The following is a 20,034-nucleotide window of genomic DNA, read 5'->3' as shown; positions in this document are numbered from 1 at the left end:
AGTAAAGTAAACGTACGTAATTTAAATGAAGCCAACCACGATGACCTTGAATAATCTCAGCCACCATTGACTCCGCATGATGAGCTGTTTTTTAAAGCATGGAGCAGTCTGTGCTGAATCAATTCATAATTGAGATAAAAATTAGCTCGCTTCAACCTAGTGAAAAAATGAAGATGAAAATTTGATTTGCTGATGACTTGCGCCCGGAGCAACCTAATCACCTTCCTGTTGAGAAAAAAAAAACGCAAATTTAATATTTAACTAAAATATGTAATGTTCCGTTGTGGAGCACTTGAGATCTTTGCCTTAATTTTTTATCCAGAACTTGTAATTTATGCTTGGTTACATCAGGCTGGCGACTGCTGATGGTCGTTGTCAGTGTTCGTTTGGCCGCTTCTCTAGCAGATATGGCATGTGTTCTCGGCAATTTACTGGTGGTTTGTGGGTTTGTAATGAATATAACCATTCTAGGAACCTTCCACTTTCTGTGGATCTTACATATTGATTAGCTGGTAACTACCCTAAATATGAATGAAAAGTTTTTAAAATGCTTTTACTGTGAATCGCTATGACTACATCTTTACTCACTGTTTCTTCCTTCTTTTTCAGACAAGTCACAACTGTAGAACGTTCAGTGCCGAAAGCTGATTGTTAAGTTAATGAAATGTAGATATTCTTACAACAAAAGTCTCTTGAAATAAGCGAATTTTTCATCGAATAAGCTTCAAAAAGCGATGGTAATCATGTAAAAGATTGAAAGTACAAGTGGCCGCATAATACATAAGAGTAAACGTGTGCATTCAGTATTCGTAATTTCTAAAGTTCATACCATGCGCGTTAAAAGTTAAGAAAAAAAGTAGTTGTGTAAATACAAGTTGATAATATAAAGTAAAGCACACGCCATAGTGTAGATATGCTTCGGTTACTTGTTATTTAGCAGGCACATACTGAGATAGTCTGTGCAATCAAAAACAAAGTCTTCTGTGGTATGTTGACAAATAGTCGTGAGCCTAAACAACGCGTTATCCAGTTTAGATTGCAACAATTTTCGAAAAGAGGAGAACGGGTAAAACCCGTCTGAACAGCCGTCAGAATGTTGTACGTATTCCACGTTGACTGCGGTCGAATGATGAAATTCGACATGAACATGGCATTATCGAAGTAAGTTAACGCACATTATTTTGCTTTTATTTGTTTTACAAGAATATTATATAAGATTCGACTTATTGGTTTGTTCTCGCAGGATTGTAACAGGAGCAACAAGCCTATAATGAACCGAGAATTTTTATTTAGTGGCGTTTTTCACTTGATTTGTGAGCGTTGGTGAAGTTGATACCTTATCAAGAGCCATGACTCAAAGGTCTGAAGTCTACCAGCAATGAATGAATTGCCACTTTCTGAATTCGCCAGTCAACCTGTAGAAACTGGTTAGGTTTGCTTTTACCTTCTGAAGCTTGTTTCAAGTTTCCTAAATCTAGACGTTGCGGCGTCAACAGCAACCCTGCTCATATTTCTGACCAAGTAAAATGATTGGAGTGCACTTTCCACTTTACAGTCTCAAACGAAATAAATGATTCGAGTTCTATGTGCTGTGCAGCTTCATTCATATAACTGACATGCAATAAAAACAGGGAATAGAAAATGAAAACTTGATGCATAGTTTCTTTTCGACATGGTGGAACTCGTCTCTAGGCACTGATTTATTCTGTGCGAATTAAACGCTGCGTTTCATGTATTAAATGGCAGTGGTGTTGATAGTGGATGAATGTATTCACGTTTTATTTTAATGCTAGCCTTGACAGTTTCTATTAATTTACCGTCGTCATTGTCTGTTATGAATGCGAATTCAATTCTAGTTAGAGCAAATGGAATTAATGTTTGTGACCTCTAATAACGAGTAACAAAATAGGAAATTTGACGTGAAAAGTATTATAAACAATCAACTAAGTGGGACAAGTAATTAAAGAAGCATTTCCTGCACTTTCCTTTCTTGTATTAGATTGCGATTCCTGTAATATTTGGTTATTCACCCTTGCATGAGCACTTCTAATTCAAACAAGGGGAAGTGAAAGAAGTTTCCTGAACCACGGTTCTTCGTATAAAGATTAAATTGTTGCTTCCTTTAACATCCTTAAGGATAAAGTTAAGTTTTGCAAAATAGAGGTTTAGCCAGCATATAGGGGTATTTGATCAATCTAATGTGAGCTCAATACCAGCCGCATTTTTAGTTCTGAGAACCTAAAAATCATCGCCAGATAGAATGTCAGGTAAGTCATGGCCACTAGATTGGAGCAAGGAAATAGTTTCTCTTATAAAAGGTTTCGATGTTTTCCTTCTGTGCGGTCTCATACCTGTCATTACTGGATCAGATTTCAAAAGCAACCTGTAAATAAGATACGATGGTAGACATTTAATGGCGGTAAATTCCATTTTCACTTGTTTGAACATTAAGGAACCATTTCGTGTTTAGTATTTAGTAATCTTAATTAAATGTGAATAAGTGGACAGGCACAAAATAATTTATATAGATTGCATTTTACCTGTTTAGTATGTCCATGTTGAAGGCTTCTCGAGAAAATTTTCTCGCAAATTTTTGCCGATATAGGCGAGTGTACTTGATTCTCGCTTCTGATGCCTCTTTCAATAATTGGCAAGATTGGCCTTCGGAACATCCACTATGAGGCTCATCTTCCTCTCGAATTCACCTTGTATAGCAAGCGTCCTCTCTTTGACAGTTTATTTTTCTCTTGTTGTATTAGTGGCAGCATTGCATACTTTTCCATCAACCATTGTTAACATCATAGAGTAAGGTACTATATAAGATTTATCTCCGATTTCCACTTCAATTCTGGTTGCTTCTGGTCAATCGCCTGCTTTAAACGGTCGAGTTGTTCACAGTAGAGCACCGAATTGAGGGTCTGGCCATAGTTGAGCAGCTCATAGTAGATGACTCCCTTCCAATCCCACCAGAGACACAGCAAAACCTTCCGGGCTTGGCGATGGTTTTGGGCCGGCTCGCCGCGCTTCGACCACGATCTTTTTTGCTTGAGATTTTCGTACGTAATCCACTTTTCATCACCAGTCACCATCTGCTTCAAAAATGGGTCGAATTCGTTCCGTTTCAGCAGTGCATTGCAGGCGTTGATTCGGTCCAAAAGATTTTTTGCGTCAACTCACCCAAACATCCTGCTTTTTTTGGAATCCACTTTTCTGGAAATGGTTCCAAACGGTTTTATGGTCCTTACCCAGTTCCTGGCCAATCGAGCGAATGCTCACATGCCGGTCTACTTTGATGATTTGGACGATTTTATCGGTTTCCACGACGATTGGCCTACCAGTACGGGGGGTATCTTCGATATCCACTACACCAGAACGAAATCGATCGAACCAACGCTGTACAACCCAAGATATGTTTAAGTGTCGCCATCTATTAACAAAATGCGACATTACTTTTTCCCCAACCTAATATTTTGTATTGTCTTCGTGATAGATCAGCTTTTATAAACATAGACAAAGCTTATTGTGGTGTCAACTGCGCATTTGCTTTTGATTGGCTATTACTAGAGGTCTTTTTGTACTTCCTCGCCCGATTTGGTGACGAAATGACATCCTTGAGCACTAATGAAGCATCCCTTTTCCTTGCTCACGAAATTTAGACTGAGCAGCAAATGGAAACACTTCCAGTTCATTCTTTCTTCGTAGTGGTCCCGTATTTCTTCTTTTGTTTCTGCCGCTTGAATCGGGAAACATTATTTGTGGCCGTCGTCCAGACTGAGTTGTAGTTTTTGATACACTAAACGTTCCGTCTAACCATAGTTTGTGCTTTTTTAAAAATATTTCTTCTTTATTTTGTGAATTTATATATCTCTCTTTATTTTGATTGTATTCTCGTTTGAAAACGGTCCGAGGTTTAGAAGATATTCCTCTAAATAATTCAATTTCTCATTAATATTTGAAACTTCTGATTTCTTCATATAATTGGATAATTGTTTCGGAGTCATTATTCGACGATTGGATGGGCCTATAGATAGAAAAATGTCATATATTATGACACCAAGTACAAGATATGAATTTAAACAGTTATTTTCTCACACTATTTTCAAAAAGCGAGATCAACCTTTTTGGTATCTATAAAAGCTATTCAAAAAAGTAGAATTGATGCCACTATAATAAAAACACCGTTGAAAAAATATTTAGGAAAACAATTTGTCTAAAAACATTACTCTTTAAAAATTGAACAAGTCGGGAAGCCGGAAGCTGGGCGGTTCAGGTATGAAAGGTTTTGTTTGCTTCTTCTGTAAGTAAATTTGAGTGTAAAACTATCCAATTTGTACGTAGCCCGTTATGTATATGCATTTAGCATGTCAGATTTAGTACTTCGGGTTGTAAATTTACACGGTAAAGACAACTTTGAGCTATTGTAACTTCGTTACTAATAGTATGATTTTGATCAAACTTCGAGATAATATGTTTCATATTATATTTTACATGAGAATGGACGATTCCGTAGCCTACACAATGACGAAATCTATGAGCGATACCATGACTGTCCGGTTGTGGATAAAATTCGACTCAATAGGTTACGGTGGGCGGGTCAGTTAATCCGTATGGATGAGATGATCCCACCCGGAAAGTCTATAAGGGCAATATCTATGATATCTATAAAAGAAAAAGATGGAGCAATGGCGTAGGTCAGGACGCCAGACAGCTTTTAGGGATATCGAATTGGTGGACCTCGGCGCAAAACCGGGATGTCTGGAGTTCCTTACTAAGGCAGGCCTAGACCGGATACCGGTTGTTGCGCGATGATGATGATTATATTTTATACTACTACCGACTTTTATAACTCTGAGCTAAACTTAAGGGGGGTTTTACGCAATTTTCCCAAAAATATGGCAATTTACTATTATTAACTTAATTTGAACAGATATCGGTATGGAGAGTATTTTGAGGCCTGGGCACCATATAGAGGTAGCTTCATGATTTTTTCAGATTTTTCGGTTGGGTAGTTTTTGAGATTGGGTCCGTTAAAGAAATCATCACTTTCCACCCTTCCCACTCCCCGCCTTTTTAACAAATCTCAAAACTAAGACCGGCATCGAAAAGTACTAATTAAGACCTTTCATTTGATACCCCACAGACTATATTCGGTAAAAAAATGTTTACACCCCCCTTTTAAATGTATGGGGACCTCCCCTAATTTTCAACGTAGAAGGATATCACTCACTGCATGTCTGGGGGTCCACAGGTCCCACCTTCTCACCAATTCAATTTCGTGTCAATCGGTATAGCCGTTTCTGAGAAAAGTGCCTGTGACAAACAGACGGACTGACAGACAGAACCGATTTTAATAAGGTTTTGTTTTACAAACAAAACCTTAATAAAAAATAGACTACCGGCAAATGAAAATTTTAAAAAGATAAATATTCATCACATTTACCTGCTTTCTCGGAATCCATGACTTTCTTCTCAAAACCTTCACTTAACACCTTAGAAAACCAAATTAAAAATGCCTCTACGCAGAGGTCGTTAAAAGTTGTGATTTGCAGGTGTAGCAATGATCAATTTCCACTAACTGTAAAGCCTAAGTATTTGAACGATAAAAAAAAATCATACTTGGAAATAATCCGCAGAGGCAGTTATTTCAATTAAGAGCAGTTTCTAAGAAATAGGGTTTTGGCTGGCTAGATCGATGAAATACCCCTATGTGCAGTGTTGGTACGGATGTTAAATGCTAAATTTTTGTAATAAAAATAGCAATGCTTAATGCATGGTGCAGTATAAAAATGCTAAATCACCTAAAATTTGTGGAAGACGTATCGATGTATTTCCTGCTTATATTGAATTCGCACATATCGAGACTCTTTGTTTATCTGGACATGTTCTAAACACTTTGAATTAAATTTATCATAGAGTTTTACTATTATTTTTGCTACATTGTGCATTTTGAATGATGGGCATACTACAGTAGAATCCCGATAATTCGTACGGTCAAGGGATTGCCGACTTTGTACGAAATATCGAGACTACTAATTATCGGGAGTGTAAACTAAAGAAAATTAACTCTAGGGACCGGTAAATTTGTACGGATTAGCCAGAAATAGGAATAATCGATGTACGAATTATCGGGATTCCACTGCATTTATTTAAGTCTAATCTACTACATGGATGAATACTTGTATCTCGTTTTGTGACCCTGCACTACCGTCTGTTACCGCTAGATTCAGGAGATATTTGTCTAAGTGCACCTGATTAGGTGCCTTTGCAGTGCTTATTATTCCCCTGATAGTATATCTTCATCTGGAGCCGCGGAAGAATTTAGGTTAATATGAGAGGCCCTTTCCCCCTTCTCATTATAATAGTTAAGGGGGTCATCCCGTGTGAAAGCCGTTTTTTTTGCCTTTTTTAAGAAATTTTTTGTGAAGAACTGGAGAAAGATGCAAATACGAATTTTCCACCATAGATTTACTAATATCTTCAACGTGCATAGTAATTTTTCCAGCCAGATCACATAGTACATTATTAAAATACAGAGCAATTTATACACTCATTTCCAAAAAAAAGGTGTTTTTCTGCTGCCACGCTAGAGGGTGCTGTGATTATCTTAAAGAAAAAAAGTAAACGGCATTTTAACGTACTGACTTAACTACAGTCCGCAAACTAGGATTATTAAAAAATATTAAAAATATAATAGAATTTTTGGTGCCGTGTTAAACTTTTTTTTTTAATTGTGGCGTTTTTTACGGCTTCTTCAATGAATAAAAAAAACTACTGAATGAATCGCAATCATCCTAGTGTGCGGACCGTAGAAATATGTTCTGAATAAGTCGTGAAAATTTCAAAGAATTTGGTTGGATAGATTTTGGGCTATGGTGGCAGCCGATTTTCAACATGCGGTTTCGAGAAAAACGCATTTAAAAAGTAGAATGCGATTTTTAGCCATAAAACCTTAACTGACCATTAATCTGCTATACCTAGTCCATAAACCTTAGGTTTTTTGGAGAAACATATGTGCGGCCTGGCTTCAATTCTTGTCCTTTTAGCGAAGTGATTCGAACGTCATTCGGACCGATAAATACGCGTTTTATTACGGCAATCGACATAAATCTATCATGTGACTTATCACGATAATTTCCGAATGACTCCGAATATCAAAAAATCACTATCTACACTATAGCTAGATACAATTGATGCCAAAAAAAAATTCGATTCCGCTGATCCGACACCCGGGATGACCCCCTTAATTAGGTCTCAAGTATTCTTTCCCATAATGATGATATTTTGGTTTTCTTCGGTTGACCGCCTGTCCTGTAGTGTGAAACTGCTGTGCATATAGCCCTTCACTGCTTCTCATCCATGGATTAATTGCTTGACTTCCCAGCCTTCATGGTTTTCATAACTGTGGATTTTCTGTGTTCTTTTCTTCTTCAGACTTTATCCCGCCCAGCAGCGCGGTTGGCTCATCTTAATAGGTTTCGCCAATTTGCTCGGTCAAAGGACTGATCTGGATGGAGCCGTGTTACGTCACTAGTCCATTACGTTTTCGTTTTCATTACAGAGAGGTGTCCTTCACTCTCTTTTATAGTTGTTTTGCATCCAGTAATTTAAAGGGTAACAAGGCGGACGAAAGTGCGGTAAATTCTGCATTTTTGGCTTGCTTGGATAACAAGGAACGCCACTCTATCAAGTTGTGTTGATGTATGAAGCAGTTTCATAACACAGTTCACCATAGGTAAAGCATTGATGCGAAATATTAACTTTCTCAGTTGTAAATACGTCACTACCATTAACAGTGATAATGTCTGTTTTATTGGAATCGGTCGTCAAAAATTCTGTTTTATTCAGATTCAATCTGAGAGAGTGTTGCATGAGCAGTTCTTCGCCTTCTAGAGTTCAGCTGCGATATTGTCAGGTCCTGTCGTTTCCTCGATTTCATTCGTTGTATTGCTTCCTTGACTTCAAAGGCGATGGTAGGTGTAACTGCGGCGAATGTCAACAGTGTTTTTAGAAGTACTTCCGTTGATGCTGCTCGTCAATTGGTAAGTGTCATTAACGCAACAGAAGTGCGCCAAATCCTTTTCCCTCATGACAACTGTAAACTAATAATAATAATAATTGTTGGCGCAACAATCCAAGTGGATCAGGGCCTTGAACTGTGTTAGAGCACTTCATTCAAGATCGTAACGGTACACTACAGTATAGAGTAGAAGGCAATGTGGTCAGCATTGTGCTCGTCTGAGATCATTACCCTAATTTGACTCAACTATTCATTTACAGCTGAGTCGACTGGTACCCGACGTCAAAGCGCGATACAAATTTTATTGCCACCAGTGACATTTGAACCGCGACCTTCCGTATGACAGCCTTGTCCTCTAACCACTCGCCATCCAGACACCTGTTGACTAATGACTGATATAATAGGGAGCTTCGTCAACCGGCCATTAAATCGTTCGATTTTTTTTAAAGGCATCACACCACACCATATTGAGTGCGTAGGTTATGCGTTTGCGTTCTATGTCACAGTTTTTGACATCACGCATTCAGTTTCTTGTAGAGCGCAAAAACCGCTTCCAAAGAGCCCTTCTAGTGAGTGTACCAAGTTTGAAGGGGGCTCCCCATGCATGAGAAAGGGGGGTGTAATGTTTTTTTGCAGAATGTGGAGTATCAGATGAAAGGGCTCGATTAGTGTCTATGGCTAAAAATCCAAATTACTCCTTCATATTTTTCTCAAACTACAAAATATAAGTGCATATTATAGACATAGATATTATGCTCACCCTAAAGAAACATTCTAATCTGGTAATATATTATTATAAGCTTTGTTTGTATAGATTTGGGAACGGAATCTATTTTAAGGGGCGTAGATTTCGTTTAAACATCCTACTGCGATTTTTTCAGATTGTTCGGTTGAATAGGTTCTGAGAACGCATTTTTCTCGGGGACGGTTATAGTGGTTGACACGAAATTTGGGGAAAGGTGCTTACTGTGAAGGTCACGCATACGGTTATGTCATTCTACCTCGAATTTAATGGGAGCGCGAAATATAGTCATGTAGGGTATCAAATCTCGTTTCGGTTAATACTTTCCAAAGCAGCCGGTTTTAGTTTCGACATTTGTTCACGGACTGATTCTCGGAAACTGCCCAGCCGAAAAATCTGAAAAACAGGCTCCGAAATACCCTCCATACCGATATGTGACTTATGAAAGTTAATAATAATATACACATTACTATAATTTTTAGTAATTGACTGCAAACTCCGATTTAAGGTCATTCTAGAATCAATAAATGTTGCACCAATGTGAGCTATAACCTAGAACATGATTCTACCAAGTTTGGTGGAAATGGCACTATTACTAACAAAGTTCTTATAAGCCAAAATGGTCGCTTCTGTGTAAATTCAAGGCTTTGAATGTCAGTATCACGCGAAGGTCAATATTCTCACCTAATAAACGCATTAATAATGCATTTACATTACGTGTTAGCTACTATTGGGACACAAATACACAAAACTTTTCATACTTGAAGCATCCAGGTCCGGTTTCTCGACTTGCTTTAGTTGTTTGTATCAATTACTGGACGCCAACATGTGAGTGTATATGTGCTAATGAAGTTTGTGAGCATTGGTCAATAAGATGGACATGTGCATAGGGCAGAACCAGCGCTAGTTAATATATTTGCTATGTATGCCTTCGTGCACGAAGCAAACAGGAAATGCGTGAAGATGCGTTAGATCAATTTAGATGCATACATATATGTATATGTATGACATCAGGGCACGGTAGGCAATGCTTGTTTAGGACGAGCACCATATTTATGTGTTTAATTTGTATATGTACATATTTACATCTTGGATTTTCGGAATATATGAAGGAATATTTTGCATCCTTAACTATGTTCGAATGGATAAAACGTGTATAGAGGGTAGCTCATATAAGATGAACACAAAATTTGTATATCTGGAGCGGAGCTTCCGGAGCTTTGCTAGACCTAACCCAGGTGGAAAAACTTCTCTCATTTTTGAGGTGCTGCTTTTCAAGGTTTTGTGTAAAACAAAATTGCAATTACTTGAGCGCTGGTGCATCCAAAATCTTCACCTTAGTGCTAACAAATGCGATGCGATAAGTCATCGACTTTGACAAAGTTCTAGATAGCAAAATGCAACATAGAGTATAGCAAAATCGTATCCACCGCCAATAAACAATTTGATTTCATCAGAAAATATTCGAACGAGTTCAAAGACATTTGGGTCAACAAGTCATTAAATATAAAATTTTGTGCGCGCTGCTTAAATATGCCTTCGAGCTACATAGCGACAGAATCGAATCTATCTATATCTATATATGCTAGCCACTTTATGACTTCAAATTCTTGGTTTTTGATTCATTTCTTGACGATTTTTTCTATATCCTTAGGGTCATTATTATGTTGAAATTTGATCCCATGGCAATTCTTTCTTATTTTTACCACTAGAACGAGGAGTTTTTCACAAAAACGCAAATGCTACTAATTACGAATTACCCCGTTCACTTTAATAAGTAGCTCGACTACGATTGGGGTAGTACACCCTCAAACAATGTAAAAACAACGATCGTAAGTTGCACATGGAATGGATTTGGAGGATCTCGTTTCTTAGCCCAGGAGAATTGTTGACCCCCTACATGAGGATGGACGATTCCGTAGCCTACATAACGACGAAATCTATGAACAATCCAATGACGGTGTGGTTGTGGATAAAATCTGGCTTAAAGGTTCCAGTGGGCGAGTCACCTAATTTGTACGGAAGAGGATGATGCAGCCCAGAAAGCCCCTGCCTGAGATTTAGCGATGGCTTAGACCAGGACGCCAGATGGCTTTAGGGATATTGAATTAGTAGACCTCGGCACAGATGTCTGGAGTTCCTTATTAAAGCAAGCCTAGAGCGGGTACCGGCTGTTGCGCCGTCGATGATGGTGATTTGTGTAGAAATAAAAATAAAAAATTTTAACTTATTGAATTTCAATCTGAAGCAGTCGTTAATTCGTACTTTTCCAAAAAAAAATCCTTCTATTATTTGAGAATTTTTAGGCAAATTTTTAGTTTTCCTTCTCCTTCAGGTTGTTTACAAGAGCAGTAGCTTTAATCCTTTTTTAGCGAGAAAGCTCGTGCTTCAGCTGGGGTAATCCTGGGCGTAGGAAGGTCCATTCGGATTTCAACTATTTATAATTTTGATTACAGATTGTTGACCAATTTCCAATAATTCTGCAATATCTCGGCTTGATTTAGATCCCTTTTCACTAGAAATAACTTTGATTTTTATTGCAATCACAAGTGTTCTTATTGTAACAAAATAATGTTGAATAGCTTAGTACGTGTTCAAACAATGACCATAAAAATAAATTTTACCATTAGAAGAGCGATAGGGGAAAAACATTAAAGGAATAGTTTTTGAATTTGTGCAGAATTGAATCAATGCAGTACTAGTGTTCTCTATTAAAAGAAAGAGGGAGAGAAAGAAAGATTGAAAGGATTATTCTCACATTATAGAATAAGATGATAAGATGCGCAATAATGAGATCTATATACATAAAATTGACTCATTTTTGCACCATACTGTATATGCTAATCAAGTTTGCGGGTATAGATAGATATATCTACTATGTTAGTACCACATCGCATAGCAGCCAACCACGATTGCGCCCTATCTTTCCAGTTTCTGGTAATGTGTTTTAACTCGTCCTAGGACACTAGTTGAAAAATCGACTAGTGAAAAGGCAGGGAACTATCATAATTTCTCGACGACGTACTGACGTACTGTAGATGAAGTTGTAAGTAGGCAGTTAAATTCACTTATATGGTGGCGCTTTTGATAAGCAATGGTAACAGATCGCAATTTTCACTCTGTTTTATTTTACTTTTAATTTATACATTTTTGTCTTTCTTTGCAACCCTGGATGTAATGGTGCAAAAATGGGATAATTGAAAACGTTTCATACCTTACGATGCTCCTGGCTAGAATTTACGGGAGTGATCACCCAACAAGACTGACTGACTGACTGACCACCACGGACGAATTCGTTATTTTTTTGAGGAATTTAGTCGAGAAACCAAAAGCAGCCTCGGGTATGATAGGTTTTTTTGTATTTGTTATATGAAAACATGTGAGTGGACATTTGTCCCATTAGTATCTACACGTAATGTATATGCAAATATTATGCCAGAATATAAAAGGTGTCAAATTTACCGCAATGTCGTCCGTTCTGCCCCTCTCTATGGTTCTGAGTGTCGGTCAACTATAAAAGACAAGGAACGGTGTCTTGCGGTAATGGAGACGAAGATGTTGCGTTAGACTAGTGGCGTGAACGCCTTGATCACATTTGAAATGGGATATCCGCAATCGATATGGGGTTGCACCGATTATAGGAAATTGGCGAGAGAAGCGTATTTGATGGTATCATGTAATTCGGACTAACAAGAAAACATTTACCGAGATTGGTCTCAACATCGAAGTCGATGGTAAGCCCCGAAATAACGGTGGCTGGATACGTTGGATGGGGCTCGCGACTACATCCGGATCAGGTCTTCGATAAAATCAAACGGCGCAGCTGACCCCGCTTGTGAAGGGGACAAATGCTTAAGAGAAAAAAGATGTCAGAATAATCACTTTCGCGTGCTACTGACATTCAAAGTTTTGGAATTTGCACTGAAGTGTCAATATATTAGATACAGGTTCGCGAATATCAGTGTAACTGAACTCTCCAAACGGTACTGGACCAACGAATTATTTACAGTGGTTCACCAATTCCAAGGCTAAGAGGATCAACATATGAAACAGGTTGTCTACTACTCAATAGTGCAAAGAAAAGAAAAATGAAATGAAAACTTTGAAACAAATCTGGAAACTGAAGCTGAACGCTCAAGTTGTTAAAGGATGTGTGTTTTGATATGTGAGGAGCTTTCGCTGCACGTTTGACCACTTCCACATATGTAGTTGAAAATTGAACAGTTGGGGCAAATCCACCGTCGAGAAGTGGTTTGCTAACTTTAAACGAAGCGGAATGAGGACGACGCACACAGTGAACGCCCCCACAAAATAATTTTGGATGACCGCACAGTTAAATTTATCGAGATAGCGATCGTCATTTGAGTGGACTGCACGCGGGGTACCGGCTCTAAAGCGTGTAAAGGCACAACAGTCAGCTTCCAAGGTTATGGCATCATTTTTTTGGGATGCGCTTGGTGTAATATTCACCGACTCTCTTGCGAAGCGAAAAACTATCAATAGCGGCTACTACATAGCGTTATTAGAGCGTTTGAACGATAAAATCGCAAAAAACGGCCCAATTTGAAGGAAAAGAAAGTGATGTTGCATCAAGACAATGCACCGTTTTACAAATCAATGAAAACAATGGCAAAATTGCATGAATTGGACTTTGAATTGCTTCCGCATCCACCGTATTCTCCAGATCTTGATGCCCAGCCACTTTTTCCTGTTCACAGACTTCAAGAGAATGTTCGGTGGAGAGAAATTTGCGCCGATGAAGAGGTAATCGCCAAAACTGAGGTCTGTTTTGAGAAATGGTATCGAAAAATTATATGACCATAGCGGTCATCGTCCGCTGTATTTCCCTCGAAGGCAACTATATTGTATAATAAAATCATTTTATAAAAAAACATGTTTTTTGTGTTACCACACGAACTTTTCAGCCCAACTGCTATATACACTGAACACATAATTACTATTGAAATAATAAAAACTTGTTGTTTATTTTTCGTTGGTGTGGGTATTTATTCAACTTGTTTGCACTGATGAAGGGAACAAGTGGTTCCCGAAATATCGGTATTTGCAAGAATAAATACCCACACCAACGAAAAAGAAACAAGTTTTTATTATTTCAATTAATTAATCGTTGGAAACACCGCATAATTTCACTCTGATCATAATTACTATGTTTATTCTAAATGTCCGGAAAGCTGAGTGGTTAGAGCACAAAGCTTTCGTATGAAGGTCGCGGTTCAAATCTTTGACGTCGGATACCAGTCGACTCAGCTGTGAATGAGTACCTGAGTCAAATCAGGATAATCATCTCGGGGGAGCGCAATGCCGACCACATTGCCTCTTACAGTGCACTACTGTAGTGTACCGTTACGGCCTTGAATGAAGTGCTCCAACACACTTCAAGTCATCATCATCATCAACGGTGCAACAACCGGTATCCGGTCTAGGCCTGCCTTAATAAGAAACTCCGGACATCCCGGTTTTGTGCCGAGGTCCACCAATTCGATATCCCTGAAAGCTGTCTGGATTCCTGGCCTACGCCATCGCTCCATCTTAGGCAGGGTCTGCCTCGTCTTCTTTTTCGACCATAGATATTATAGACTTTCCGGGTGGGATCATCCTCATCCATACGGATTAAGCGACCCGCCCACCGTAACCTATTGAGCCGGATTTTATCCACAACTAGACCGTCATGGTATTGCTCGTCGCTATGTAGGCTACGGAATCGTCCATCCTCATGTAGGGGGCCAAAAATTCTTCGTAGGATTTTTCTCTCGAACGCGGCCAAGAGTTCGCACTTCAAGTCCCTGATCCAATATGGATTGTTGCGCCAACGATTATTACTATTATTCTAATCAGACAGAATTAGATATCTATTATCGTGTACTTCGTACAGATGTGTCTACATAATCGAGACAGATTTGTAATAATTTTTTTTTTTTTTAAATCAAATAAGTCAAGATTTTTTTTATTTATTTGTATTTGTTTTGAATTTGTCTTGGTTGAACTGTGTCAATGATAGATTTTCACTGCCAAAACTTTAAGAAAACTACTATTTTTGACACTAGCAACACTCAGGTCGACATTCTATTTAATGAATTCGCAGTGGAACGGAAGATTTTCCACGCGGAATGTTAAATAAGCCTAAGCACTAATGATTATTTGCAACATCATTGAACATTTTGGGAGCTAGGAGTTATAAGGCTCCAACCTATTACCAGGACAGTAGAGAATATTTCGACATTTTCATCATCTCTGAAAAATTGCAACGCCTCAACCATTGTCAACATTCGTTGTGTGCCCAAGCAACAGTTAGGCAAATGGCAAAAGCTGTATATTCTACATATGACAACTTTCGGTGTATTGAGCATCTTCAGGATGCAAAAGCAATAGAAATGCTTCGACCAGCTATCAGCCAACATGACTCACTTTGTGGGGCACACATTTAAATCCTTCACAGCTAATATTGAAAATAAAATAAATTTCGAAAGTACTCATCAAGCCCTTTCATTTGATGCCCTATATGTATTACCATATTCTGTTTTGCCTGTACACAAGACACTTCGCTGATATGAAAAATTTAACTTCCAAATTTCTAAAATGCTGGCTATAAATGTTCAATGCCTACGCACACTCTTTGTGCTAAAAATGTCAGCGTACAACCTTGGGATCGAAATCTAAATATCGACATCGCAAACATTATACAACTACATTTCCGCTGACCAAGTTAGAAGAATGGGGTCGAAGGATGCAATGAATATAAGGAAGAAATATTTCCTAGAAATTCAGCATTTTACACGCAGCCCTATCTCGAGCCTACTTCTAACTGTATTACCAAGTTTTAAACAAAAATATCGTATATAATTATATTTTTTCATTTCTTGTTTTTCCTTGGTAGACAAAATACTTTTTGGCGGCCCTTATTTATTAAAATCAGATATTCAGCTACATTTATATAAGAACCGAATTTTTATTTTACTTGTTCGCAAATCATACGTGACGTACATGTGCGGGCCAGACAGATTTTCACTCAATTCTGCTTTAAAAACGACAAATGACGCACACGTGGTGCCACGACCTCAAAAGGCTGAGAAATATGTTAGGCACCCCTGTATTGTCTGACAATAAGGTATGGGCAATGAATGCGCTAGGGAGAGCCAAGATTTAAAAATGAAAAAATTAAAGTTTTTTTTTTGACTAAACTTACTACACAGGGCCTCCTGGATCAAGGAATATCTAAGTAATCCTTATCTTAGGGCAAAAATATTTTTAAACAATTTTTGAAGTCAAAGTTAGGAGGCACAAATATTAGAACGTACACGTTTCTGTTTTCGGATTTTTAAAGATGTTCATAACACAACAGAAAGCAAAATATGCCGCGCATAATCTTAGAAATTAATTCATCAAATTTTTGTGTACGTGGGCAATAATATTGGTTTGGGGAAAAAGAAATGTCGTATTTTGCCAATAGATGGTGACATTTCAACATATCTTTTGTTGTACTTATCGCATCGGATCATACTATACGGCGATTTAAAGACGACAATCTGCGCTACAAGTGTCTCTTTGACAGTGTTGTGATCGTACGTTTCAGTCTCAAGTTATAGCGCTTCAAAGATGGAATCCATCAAGCAAGAAATTCGTCATATTTTACGTTTTTACTACCTGAGAGGCAAAAATACAACGAAGGCGGCCGAAAATATTTGTGAAGTTTATGGGTCCGATACTATAACCATTCGTATAGCGAAAAAAATCATGGTCGAAGCGCAGCGAGCCGGTCTAAACCATCGCCAAGCCCGGATTGAGGGCTGCTCAACTATATGGCCAGACCCTCAATTCGGTCCTCTAATGTGAGCAACTCGACCGTTTGAAACAGGCGATTGACCAGAAGCAGCCAGAATTGGTCAATAAGAATGGTGTTGTGTTCCACCAGGACAACGCTCGGCCTCACACATTTTTGATGACCCGCTAGAAGCTACGGGAGCTCGGATGGGATGTCATCGCACCTACCGTATAGTCCGGACCTGGCACCAAGTGCTTTTGGTGCTACTAAGTTGGCCTCAAAAGAGCCTTACGAAAACTGGCTGTTTGAGTTTTTTGCAAATAAGGAGGGAGGATAATGAAGTTGCCTTCTAAATGGCAACAAGTTTGCGAACAAAACGGCGCATATTTGACTTAAATCGGATAATTTTATGTTATATAAAGCGTTAAATTTCGACCACAAATACGACATTTCTTTTCCCAAACCCAATACATGAAGTGAATGAATAGCAATTTTTTCAAGGCTAGGGAAATCTTTTTCTAAATTTTCAATAAATAATTCAGTTTAAATTTTAGTAAGTTCATTATGGCTAGAAAAATGTAAAAAGCTGGAGCAGTTTTTTCCATAAGGATACACTAGGTCTTGTCTACCCCTCTTACTTTTGGGTCTAGACACCCTTGAGAATATCATGCCAACTTTTTCCCATTTCAAAGATAATGAACAACCAATCTATTCTTCACTAAATACGCCAGACGAATTAACAGGCTTTAAGAGGTATTCTGGTTCCAGGAGGCCAGACATTGAAAGTGATCTTCAACTTTGGTAGCCAACGCACTCAATATGATGTTGACATTATCATCTTTGATTGTTCCCGCAAATACACAATCAAATCGTGAACTTTTGATAAATCTGGCAGATTTCATTTTTTGAAATAATGTCGAAAATTTATAAAACGTGATCTTGTTAGTTGCCGACAAAATTTTATTAGTCTCTCCATATTCAAAATATATAATATTCTTAGAAGTTTAAACTATATAATATATTATTTTCAATTATTTATATATTGTTTCGAATCTTTGCAGGGTGGAAAATTTAAAACATACGATAGAGCTTCTACATGGCTTTTCTGCTGCGCACCAGGTACTTCTGGTGAGCGGTGGTGAAATGCTTCAACCTGGATCGATGGTTTGCAGCTATTCTGCCGGAACAGATACCAATCCAATCTACATGTTTACAACGGAGGATCCAGTAGATAGTAAAAACAATAAAATTCCATGGCCAAGTATAGAACCTAGTAAGTTTTGAAATTCTACACACTACTATTAAAAGAAATAGACGCGGATTATAGAGACATGATTTTTTTATACTTGCTGGTGGTCTGTTTCAAAAGTATGAATTAAATTATCATCCGCAATATAGTAAACACAGAGCATGTAATATTTATATCGAAACTAACTACCCTTTGGTGATTAAGGGGGTCCTCCCGTGTGTCAGATCCAAGGAATTGAATTTTTTTTGGCATCAATTGTATCTAGATATAGTGTAGGATTCATGGGCAAAGTGATTTGTTGATATTCGGAGTTGTTCGGAAATCACAGTGTCGATTGTCATAATAAAGCTAGTATTCGCTAAAATCATAACAATTGATGCCAAGGCTTTAGATGTGATTCTTCAAGAAACCTAAGGTTTATGGACTAGGTATAACAGATTAATGGTCAGTTAAGATTTTATGGATAAAAATCACATTCTTTTCTTCTACTTTTTAAATGCGTTTTTCTCGAAACCGCAAGTTGAAAATCTGCTGCCACCATAGCCCAAATTTGTCTAAAGAAATTCTTTGAAATCTTCAGGACTCATTCAGAACATATTTCCACGGTCCACAGACTAGGATAATGGAGATTCATTCGGTAGTTTTTTTTTATTTATTAAAGAGCCCTAAAAACACCAAAATTTACAGAAAAAGTTTAACATAAGGCACCAAAATTTAGTTTTTAATATTTTTGAATAATCCTAGTTTGCGGACTGTGGTTAAGTCATGATCATCATCAACGGTGCAACAACCGGTGTCCAATCTAGGCCTGTTGTAATAAGGAAGTCCTGACATCCAAATCAATATCCCTAAAAACTATCTGGTGTCCTGACCTACGCCATCGCTCCATCTCAGGCAGGGTCTGTCTCGTCTTCTTTTTCTATCATACCATAGATATTGCCCTTGTAGATTTTCCGGGCTGGATCAGTATCGCTCATAGAGTTCTTCGTTATGTAGGCTACGGAATTGTCCATCTTCACGTAGGGGGCCAAAAATTCTTCGAAGGATTCTTCTCTTGAACGCGGCCAGGTGTTCACAGTTTTTTTGTTAAGAACCCAGGTCTCCGAGGAATACATAAGGACTGGCAAAATAATAGTCATCATAGCGTTTCGAGCGAAATAGTTTTCGTAAGTTGAAACAAGCTTTGTTGGCTGCCAACAACCGTACCCGGAGCTGTTATCGATTGTGATTTTCAACCCTAGAGACGAGAAATTTTCAACGGTCTCAAAGTTGTAGTCTGGCTTCATTAATGTGCAGCCCAAGATCTCGCGCCGCCTGCTAGATTGTACATTGTAGATTGTACATCTCGAGTTGTTCTTCCCATGATGTCGATATCGTCAGCGTAGGCCAGTAGTTGGGTGGATTTGAAGAGGATGGTGCCTCTCGCATTTACATCGGCATCGCAAATCACTTTCCCGAGAGCCAAGTTGAAGAGGACGCATGATAGAGCATCCCTTTGTCTTAGGCCGTTGTTGATGTTAAATGGTTTCGAGAGTGATTCTGCTGCTTTTATCTGGCCACGCACATTGGTCAGGGTTAGCCTAGTCAGTCTTATCAATTTTTTGGGATACCGAATTCTCTCATGGCCGTGTACAGTTTTACCCTGGCCATGCTGGCTCAGGTGGCTTTAAAGTCGATGAAAAGATGGTGCAACCGATGTCCATATTCCAACAGTTTTTCCATCGCTTGTCGCAGAGAGAAAATTGGGGGTGTAAAATTGTTTTTCACCAAATATAGTCATGTGGGGTATCAAATGAAAGGTCTCGATTAGTACTTTTCGAAGCCAGTCTTAGTTTTCAGATTAATTAGAAAGGTGGGGAGCGGGAGGGGTGGAAAATGATGATTTCTTTAACGGAGCCATTCTCAGAAACTACCCAACCGAAAAATATGAAAAAAATCATGAAGCTGCTTCTATATGGTGCCCAGGCCTCAAAATACTCTCCTATCGATATCTGTTCAAATTAATTTAATAATAGTATATTACCATATTTTTGGGGAAATTGAGTAAAACCCCCCTTAAGTTTATCCCAGAGTTATAAAAGTTAGTAGTTGTATAAAATATAATATGAAGCATATTATCCCCAAATTTGATTAAAATCATACTATTAGTAACAAAGTTACAGTAGGTCAAAATTGACTTTACCGTGTAAATGTGCTGCAACTGAATATCAATACCACACTAAAGTGGGTAGTCAGACATGCTAAAT

General features: G+C 38.2%; 1 protein-coding gene across 6 annotated transcripts in view; it reads left to right on the top strand.

Moving 5' to 3' along the window:
- LOC119653099 (RB1-inducible coiled-coil protein 1) overlaps positions 1 to 20,034 on the top strand; it is a 62,170-nt gene that overhangs the window by 19,675 nt on the left and 22,461 nt on the right. For 5 of the 6 annotated variants that reach the window (XM_038057609.1, XM_038057612.1, XM_038057607.1 and 2 more), the window contains exons 2-3: positions 610 to 1,161; positions 17,601 to 17,812. In XM_038057609.1, the coding sequence (XP_037913537.1) occupies positions 1,094 to 1,161; positions 17,601 to 17,812 (280 nt within the window). In that variant the 5' untranslated portion in view covers positions 610 to 1,093. Of the gene's footprint in view, positions 1 to 489; positions 513 to 609; positions 1,162 to 17,600; positions 17,813 to 20,034 lie in introns of those variants that run through there. The other variant, XM_038057610.1, reaches the window with a different exon arrangement.

This window comes from Hermetia illucens, chromosome 3, assembly GCF_905115235.1.
Source record: "Hermetia illucens chromosome 3, iHerIll2.2.curated.20191125, whole genome shotgun sequence".
In the NCBI taxonomy this organism is placed as follows: Eukaryota; Metazoa; Arthropoda; class Insecta; order Diptera; family Stratiomyidae; genus Hermetia; species Hermetia illucens.
Note: the sequence above shows the minus strand (reverse complement) of the source record. Positions and strands in the feature narration are given on the sequence as shown.